Source organism: Melanotaenia boesemani, chromosome 15 (genome assembly GCF_017639745.1).
Source record: "Melanotaenia boesemani isolate fMelBoe1 chromosome 15, fMelBoe1.pri, whole genome shotgun sequence".
Lineage (NCBI taxonomy): Eukaryota > Metazoa > Chordata > Actinopteri > Atheriniformes > Melanotaeniidae > Melanotaenia > Melanotaenia boesemani.
In genome coordinates, this window is record NC_055696.1 from 11,146,223 (window position 1) to 11,155,100 (window position 8,878).

General features: G+C 35.3%; 1 protein-coding gene across 2 annotated transcripts; it reads left to right on the forward strand.

Annotated features, from left to right (window-relative positions):
• The first annotated feature begins 375 nt into the window (after positions 1 to 375).
• Positions 376 to 6,482, forward strand: tmigd1 (transmembrane and immunoglobulin domain containing 1). 2 transcript variants are annotated; one of them, XM_042008525.1, is made up of 7 exons: positions 376 to 438; positions 2,133 to 2,182; positions 4,244 to 4,325; positions 4,439 to 4,723; positions 5,670 to 5,957; positions 6,065 to 6,168; positions 6,249 to 6,481. In XM_042008525.1, the coding sequence occupies exons 3-7, from the start codon at positions 4,265 to 4,267 to the stop codon at positions 6,258 to 6,260; spliced, it is 750 nt and encodes a 249-aa protein (XP_041864459.1). In that variant the 5' UTR covers positions 376 to 438; positions 2,133 to 2,182; positions 4,244 to 4,264; the 3' UTR covers positions 6,261 to 6,481. The 2 variants fall into 2 exon arrangements, with proteins under 2 accessions (XP_041864459.1, XP_041864460.1); XM_042008526.1 differs by lacking the exon at positions 2,133 to 2,182 and having other exon boundaries at positions 415 to 438; positions 6,249 to 6,482.
• Positions 6,483 to 8,878: the final 2,396 nt, after the last annotated feature.

Consider the following 8,878-nt stretch of genomic DNA (forward strand, 5'->3'; position numbering starts at 1 on the left):
AGAAACTGTAAGCTAACAAATTGGTGTGCTTTGTGGCTAAATGTACTGAGCAGGCATAGATGTTCCAGCTGCTTAATGCAGGAAGAGCATCACATGATTAACTGAATGATTAATTAAAGTTAATAGGCTGTTGGTCAGTTACATGACTGGGTATGCAAATAGCATCAAAAGGACTCTTTAGAATTAAATATGGTGAGGGCTTCACTACTCTGAAAAACCGTACTAGCAAACAGATTGATTCATCAGACATGAAACGTAAAAAGAGCATTTCTCAGTTGAAAGATTTCCTCCACTGAGCAACACAGGAGCACTAATGATTAGCCGATTGGCACCATGAGCAGGGCTGATACTGCTGTCCGGCTGTTATTGAGTATGGTTTTGGTGGGCTAAGCTGATTTTACTTTTCTCTGTCACCCTACTAAAATCCTGGCAAAACAGGTATGTTGGTATTGGTTTGCATCTATGTATAGATAAAAGAAAATTTAATCCTGGTTTCTAGTGATTGGTTAGAGAAAAAACAGGCCCTTCTCTTGGTAAACCTGTTAGATGGAAAGCAATTTCAGACTAAAAACTGAAAAGATGTAAACAGTGTTAACAAATATTAGGCAGGGATTTAATTATTTATATAAAATCATTCTAAGACATTTCTGTACTAGAAATCAATACATGGGCTTAGTTCTGAAAACAAAGTTAGTGAACTATGTGTGTTGCTGCATTCGTAAACTGAAACATTAAACATTAACATGTTAATAATACTCTTAAACATTACAAAACAATGTCCAGTGCAGTAAAATGGTGGTCATTAAAACCATTTTTGTCTTTTAGCTTATATTTAGCTTAGCTTTTTCACCCTGTACTAAATAGTAAAAATGTTACTGATGACTATTGATTAGCTTGTTAAAAAATAATAACCACATCCATATCTTAGGATGTAGATCTGTTGGACCAGCACCTGTTTAACCAAAACACCCTCTGATGGGTCATTTTTTATATGAGCTATCAACATTTTGTGAGCTCACACTAATCTCTATTAATGTATTTAAGAACTTTATTGACAGCAACAGCTCTGTCCTTGATCAAACTTGAATTCATATTTATTTTTTGTATTTTTAATATATATTTTTATTAACTATAATATAAAGAAAGAAAATAGTATTATAAGTTATACCAACTTAATCAAACTGTTGATTTGTAAACTTCATTCATCAACAAATGAACAAACATATCTTGTAAATGCATTTAAAAATTGCACGAGAGCTATTAACCCCTTACGATGCAGACGTACCGGTCCCAGTACATGACTACTAATCAACAACATTGCAGCCACGTGTGCAAGCCCCTCTGTCATGAATGCCCACAACACACACATCAAATGAAAGCTCAAAGTCTCATCTTTCCGATGATATAAACCATTTTGGCACGCAACAACCACAGCGCTAACACTAAAGCCTTTTTTTACAGAAAAGCAGAAAGTTTAAATGTTGACTTTCCTTACCTTTGAGGGCTCTCTATAGGTCAAACATCAATATTTCCCATCTAGATTGGTCTCATTCTGTCCATACAGGCTAGGCGAGGACAAAAGAAATATTTTTTTCTTTGTGTTCTAAAGTGTATAATTTTTTATCAGTAATACTTACAGTGATTCTGACTGCTGTGGGTGAAACTAGAGAGTGCTACCTTTACAAAGAGCCCAAGCCTGTACTTACAATCCAGAGGGTTCAATAACAGCAGTAATTCAAATTTGGAGAGGTCATATTACAGGCGTTTTTGCCAAAATGACCCTGCTTGGTAAGGGGTTAAAAACCCTTAAAACAGATATGAAAAGAATCTCATAAAAAGTGTTGTTTTATCTTCATGTCCACACCCAACAGGTTTTAGTGCTTTTGCAATAACTTTTACCAATAAAAATGTTTCCTTGTGTCTGCACACTATAGGAGAGCAACAATAAAATAATAATAATAAAAAAAAAGAATTTAAAAAAGGAGTGGGTGGATTGAATGGGTGTTGACAGGAACAGGAAAATAAAGTTATGAAAAGTCCTTCCGAAGAAGAGATGTTATAAAGGTTACCTGAAAGACATTTAAGAGTTAATGACGAGTCAAACAGCCCTTCACATCTTCATTACATCACAGGGAACAAAGAAGGGAAGAGACAAGAAATACAAAGAAACACGCGCTGACAGGTAAGCACCTCTTCCTCAACTCTGAGAGTATTGTAATTATGATATAGTAATTGTAAGAATATCTATAAGTAACAGTCATTTCACTTGTATGACCTTCTCAAAGGCAATTGAAGTAATTGTAAGCTGTATATTTATAAACCATTTTGTTTTACCAACCATGAAAGTGTCATTGAGATTAGTAAACTCTTTCACAAGAACTTTCTTTATGCAAACGGGTGGTTTTTCATTCAACTTAAAGGACTTTTTTAAATCAACACCTTTTTTTTTTCTTTTTTTTTTTTTTTTTTTTTTTTGGAAACACTTGCTGATGAAACAATAATGCCACAACAAACTGTTTTCCTTTCCCAAACATCATTTTCTGGCTACAAAGTAGATGTGTAGTGTTAAAGCCAATGGATTTTCTCACAAAATGTATTGCATCTGGATTTCCAGCCTTATGATTTTGCATCCCTTTATACCAGTGACGTGCGGTCAGGGGAGGCAGGTGAGGCAGTGCCTTACCTGTCATGATAAAGAAAAAAACATACAATAAATATTAATATTTTCCACTGATCTGTGTTAAAAATACATTTTCAGTATGACTCTAACACTTTTTTTAACAGTTTATTAAGTATAAAAATTGCCAAATTTGAGTATTTCCCGATCAAATCCAGTGCAGAAACCCAGGTGGAGGCACGGAGGAGCTGTGCTTCAGCTCTGACTGTACCATCCAATACAAACTGGGTTGCATGACACGTGCCGTTTTCTGTTCCTCAGCATATCGCCAATATCAACTTTACAGAAATATTTGTTATACACCATGACTCTCTACAGTCTGTCTAATGTATTTAATGTATTTGTGAGAGAAATATTCCCGTTTATCGCACAATAAAGCGCAGAGAAAAGTCATCAGGTGTGGCAAACAGTACTCCGCCTCACCTCAAGGGGGCGCACTCACACACCAACACGGTGTGTAAGTGTTGCCAACTTAGCGACCTTTTTGTTTGTTTGTTTGTTTTTTAAAGCGACTAGAGACAAATCTAGCGACTTTTTCAGTATTGGAGACTTTTGTAGACTGACGTATATGAAAGTTTACTTTCTCAATGAGGAGTGGGTGCTGCTGCGCAGGCCCCTCCCCTGTCCAAAAGCAACCAGAAGAGGCTTCTGGCAGCAGCAGTAGCTGCATTCAGAGCAGAAGATGATCACCTGTTTCATGACCAGGCTGAAAATGAAACGTTCAAAGCTGGTGGAGGATGATTTCACGCTGGCTTACCGTCAGATATTAATGTCTATTAATGAAGAGTGTGGAGGAAAACAAGTGTTGTGAAATGTTGCGGCCTCATAATTAGAAAACAACCTACACTTAAAAAATTAATCTAGAATAAAAGAAAATATTAACCAAATAATTTGTTTTATTTTCATTAGTTTTGCCTTTTTAAAAATTTTTAGCTTGTTTTTTCGTCCATTTTTGCCTTTCCCATGACATTTCTCTCCACAGCAGCCTCTATGTACCAATCTATTATGCACATTAGATGATGTCATTTAGCGATTTCTAGCGACTTTTAGGGCAGCCAGTCGCTACTTTTCTCCCTGAAGAGTTAGTAACAGTGTGTGTGAGTGTAATTGAAAGAGGAATGCTATGAAGCATTACCAGTTGCATGCTGTTGAACGAATATTGAAATAAGATGCTCTTTTCAGTTCTTACAATTGTAAATCATTGCCTCACCAACCTTAAACTTCACCGCACGTCAATGCTTTATACATCCATCTCTTTTCTACAACCATTCAAGGTGATGTAGGATTGAGACCCAGCAATAGACCGTATGCTAAACAGGGTAAATACTTTATATATATACTATATAGCATATATATATATATCCTCAAAGAAACACAGGAAGAAGATACAAACTTCATAAAGAAAAGTCTTGTTGAGAGTCAAACCAGCAACTTCCTTGCTGTCATAGAGTATTTCTGACCACCAGACCACTGGAACAAACCCCTTTTTGTTTTTGTTGTACTTTGTGGATTAAGAAAACATTTTTCTCTGAGTGTTCTTTGTGATAATTCATTCTTTTTATTCAGGTTTATTCCAGGAAAGCTAAAATGTTGATGTTCAGAACTTCTCTTTTCCTTTTGCTCTTCTACTGTGGTACCCAGACATTAGGTAAGCTATCCTGCTCATCCACTATTTTTTATTTTTTCCGAAGATAAACTTCTTGTTTCCCTGCTACATTTGGACTCTGAAATTTCAACATCCTTCTTTTCTGGTCTCTCAAGGCATCAATATCCAAACCATTCCAGATGTCAATGGTGACGGTATTATTGAAGTTGAGCTTCAGAAGACTGTAACACTGGTCTGTGGGCTTAATGGCGACACTCCATCTGATGAAGAGCTAGTGTGGCTGAGGAATGGAGCTGTGGTCGATCTGAAAGATGGAAACAAGAAGGGTCGTAGCAGTGTGTGCATCAATCCTGTCATCTATGAAGATAATGGTGCCACTTTTGCTTGTCACCTGCATGCCAACACTTCAGACAAGGCCTCTGTCTCCCTGAATGTCACTTGTAAGTCACTGAAAGGACATTTTATTATGCTGATAATGGTACTGATAGCCAAAATTGATCGATTAAATAAGTTACATTTTTGTTTTTAGCTATTTAAGAGATTTTAGTCTCCACTTGTTAAGACTCTTATAGCACTGACAATACCATCGTGAGGCTGTGGGCTCTTATTAAAATGTGTTGTGAATTAGATTAAAGATTTTATCAGAAAACTTGTTTCCCTCTCAAATATTCCTCACTGTAAAAAAAAGCCATTATAATTTAACTAATTAAACTAATAAACTTGCCCTCAATTTTTGGGTAGATTTTACAAAAATTGTTTTTGAGTAAAATCTAACTAAATTTAATATTTAATATGCACTTTCAAAAACTGGTTAAATTCTACTTAATATTCCTCAGTACATTGCATAACAAATTTCTTATAGTATAAGTAAATAATGTTAATTAACAATTGTAAAGGCATATGATTTAAGGATGTTTAGAACACATATTGCTTTTCTTGGAAGTTATGTTCCACTTTTAGATTTTTGCTTATTATTAATCAATATTTTAGGTAGTGTGGGAGGCTTCATGAGAGAGCGCTTCCTTAAAGAGACAGGAGCAAAACAAACATGTTTCAATCAATGATGAGTTGAAGGAATTGATTGGTTTTTTTTTTTATCTTTACATCATCATAAGCTTTTCAGTTGGGTCTTATGGGGAAAAAAAGCAACAAAAACATTGACAGAATTGCAAATAAACATAATATAGGTTTCTTGTCTTAAAACTTATCAAAATAATATAGTGAGGGAACCATAAAAGGCTGTGTTGGAGTGTTGCAGTCTGAACCAGTCTGCCAGTTTAACAGTTTTTAAAGTTTAGACATGATGAAATTTGTTCAGCAGGTTAAATAAGTTTAATTGTCTGGAGAAAAAAAGGTGACATTAATATCTTCTTTGATCTTCCTCAGATCACCCACAGCTCTCTGGGTCAGAGGAGGTTACAGTAGAAATAGACTCACCGCTGGTCCTGCAGTGTGACATGCGGGCCAATCCACCAGTCTCATCTATGACCTGGTCACTGAATGGAAGCATAGTGGTTCTGTTAGAGGGTGGCTTTGCTGTGACAAATGATGGCTTTAAAAGTCAATTACAAGTCAACAAAGTGGATAAACTCTTGCATGAAGCTACATATCAATGCACATCAGACTCTCCTAAGTATGGACAACACAGCAAGACTTTCTACGTCACAGTGACAGGTCAGTTCACATGATCATCTCTGTGTTTGATTTTTTTATTGCATGTAATGATTAATTACAGAGTACTGTTAGTAATGGGAGCTCATCATCTTCCTTCTCAACTCTAGAAAAGACCATTAAGTTCCCTCTGATGCCCATGATAGCAGGGCTGGTGGTGGTAGGCCTCACTGCAATTCTTGCTGTTGCTTCACGGTGGAAAAAAATCACAAAGGTAACATACTAAACTCAGATGTTGACAGCAGACACTCTTTATAATCTGGATCTTATAATGCTGTCTTTCTCTTTTAACAGTGCTGCAAGTAAGTTGTGCAACAATAACCAGCCCGCTCAGACAAATCATGAAGACATCACCACTCTTTTGTGTTCAAGAGACTATGATTACTAATTTATGTAACTTATTTAATTTCGTTAGCATATTTGCCTTTTGTAAAAAGGAATGTTTTGAACATGCCAATGAACTAATGTCTGTAAAATAAAGAAACTACAGCCTGGTGTCATTAGCATTGCTTTTCACAAAGAGTCGGGCTAACGAGAGGTAATCTCTCAAAAAACTTTAGGTGATATGTTTCTGTATAACTGAACAAGCAAGATAGAACTATCATTAAGCTCTTCATGTGTCTGTTGGTTATTTTGTCAATTTTAGGCAAATCTAAGCCTGAGGTCTGACAAAATGTAGCATATTTGGTATTTATTTGACCATTAATACTGACAATTTGTCCTAGATTCTGGTAAGTTTGTTACAACCTGACACCACAGAAACACTTGTAATACCCATGCCAGTCAACTAAAGGACACTGTGTCACATTTTGCAAAGTAAAAATGTAAAATGAGATCAATGATTTAAGAAACTACAGAAAGAAAGTCTGTGCTTGAGTCTGAACAAAGGAGAGGAAGTCAAAGATTAAAGCTTGGAAATCTCTGAAGGAGGTCACACTTTACTTTTTTGGCTACTTTATACTTTGATTTTTCAGTTTACAACAAAACTGTAGAGGAAAAGATCATAGCTTGGGGTAAAATAGACCATTTCAGAGGTTGCCTACACAATGTAAATACCAGAAGTTTCAGTCATGTTAATCAGTCATTCATAGTTTATCTGTTGACGTTGCAGGCAATAGTGTATTTAGGGAAGGCAAAACTTAACACTGACTCTGTACCCTGTGGTGGATCAGTGGGTGTATTACACACTTTGATATGATGTCGGAACGGACTCAATCTCCATTTTCTGTTTTCTTGTTTATATCTTTAAATAAAATAAATCAAGAACTAAAAGCACAGAGACATTACAAGAACACTGTTCCTCTAAGAGCATAAGAAAATAAATGGAATAGTTCATTTTTATTCATGATCATAGATTCATTTTTATTATTTGATGACTGAAGTGATGAAATAAGTCAGAGAAGTCCAACTTCCTGCAGGTTTTAGGCTCCCTGATCAAACATCTGAAACTTTAACTTGTAACTTTAGTTAAGCTGTGATAATCATTATGATGCGTGTGGTGGACGTGGCGGCTCTGAGTATACCCTGCTTCAATTCTATTGATTCCAACATATCAAGAAAATGTGCACAAATCTAGCCTTTGATGCCAGCAACAAATCCAAAATTAGTTAGAAATTAAGCTAAAAGACAATCACCTTAGTTTCAATGAAATGAGTGCATAGTTTTTAGAGGCATGTCCATCAAACTGTAAAGCCATCAGTGTGTATGTATATCATCATCAGACTGAAAATTCTCATCCCTTTTTTCCACATTTGCCCTGTACTTCAGCTTCTGACTCAACAGTACAATCAAGGCTTGTTAAAATCATGTTATACATTTACTCTTAATGTGACAAAAGGACAAGGACAACAACTCTGTGAGGGTCAAGGTCTAGGTCTTTGTGCTATTCCCAATGAAGAAACATTTAACAAGTTCACATAAAACTGTTTAACACGGAACAAGGATGGGATAAAGGTACTGCTGTAACATAAGCCTGGGAGATCATATCCAATAAAAAAACACACTTTTTCTGGTATTCTTCAATAATTTGTTTATGTGGTTTGATAAATGGAAAATTTTACATAAATCTTCAACATTATACTTTTTAAGAGGGTAAGCCATGTTGAAATTACTACACTTTGGCAGTGGACCAATGTATGCTACATATTGAAGCATACATAGAAAAATGGTCCTTTTGTATCTTCTTTATTGGCCTCAAATGATTCACTTATATTTTCCTTGTGTCACATATGTGTGCCATGTGTTTGAAGCTAGGAATCATCACATGCTGGGCACCATTATGACATTTGGAAGATTATACTTGCAGCATGTTTTGTCTAATTTAAATGACAGAATAAAAATTACAAGCAACTTTATGTCCTCAGTAGAGAAACAAATCCAATTACCATTAGAGGAAAAATACTGGGTTGTTCGTGCCTTCATCAGACTAAAACAAAATATGTGGTCATGAGGAAAATCTCAAACCACTGGGCTTTGAAATCAACATACAGATCTGTAGTGACATCTGTTGGTCACATTCATTAAAACTCAGCCATGCAAATGTCATTTATGAACGTGTTTAAATAAAATCACAAAATGAAATGTCAATATAAGAATAAGAATATAGCAACCCCACTATTTGTGTCAAATGATGAATAAATAACACAAACTTGCCCCTGGGATTTTGTTGTCATAGACTTGCAAACTGTGCTCTAAATGCCTAAAAAGAATGGATTTTTCAAGGAGAAAAAAAAAGTTAATAGTTCAGAGATTTGTGTTATTCCACATTGTGAACATTCTTGTTAAAAGAAGTTATATCACACTTCTAACACAATTCTACTCATCTTTCCTTAATTCAATAAAATATTGATAATGTGGCATAAACTGTCTGCAAGTCTTTGTCAAACTATTATGTGTTTTTGCTTTCATAATTTGTTAAGTTTTTT

Bases quoted from the DNA above. Each gene is read 5' to 3' on its own strand.
- tmigd1 (XM_042008525.1), top strand. From the start codon at position 4,265: ATGTTGATGTTCAGAACTTCTCTTTTCCTTTTGCTCTTCTACTGTGGT. The intron at 4,326-4,438 runs GTAAGCTATCCT...TGGTCTCTCAAG, and splicing joins CTGTGGTACCCAGACATTAG to GCATCAATATCCAAACCATT. The intron at 5,958-6,064 runs GTCAGTTCACAT...TCTCAACTCTAG, and splicing joins TTTCTACGTCACAGTGACAG to AAAAGACCATTAAGTTCCCT.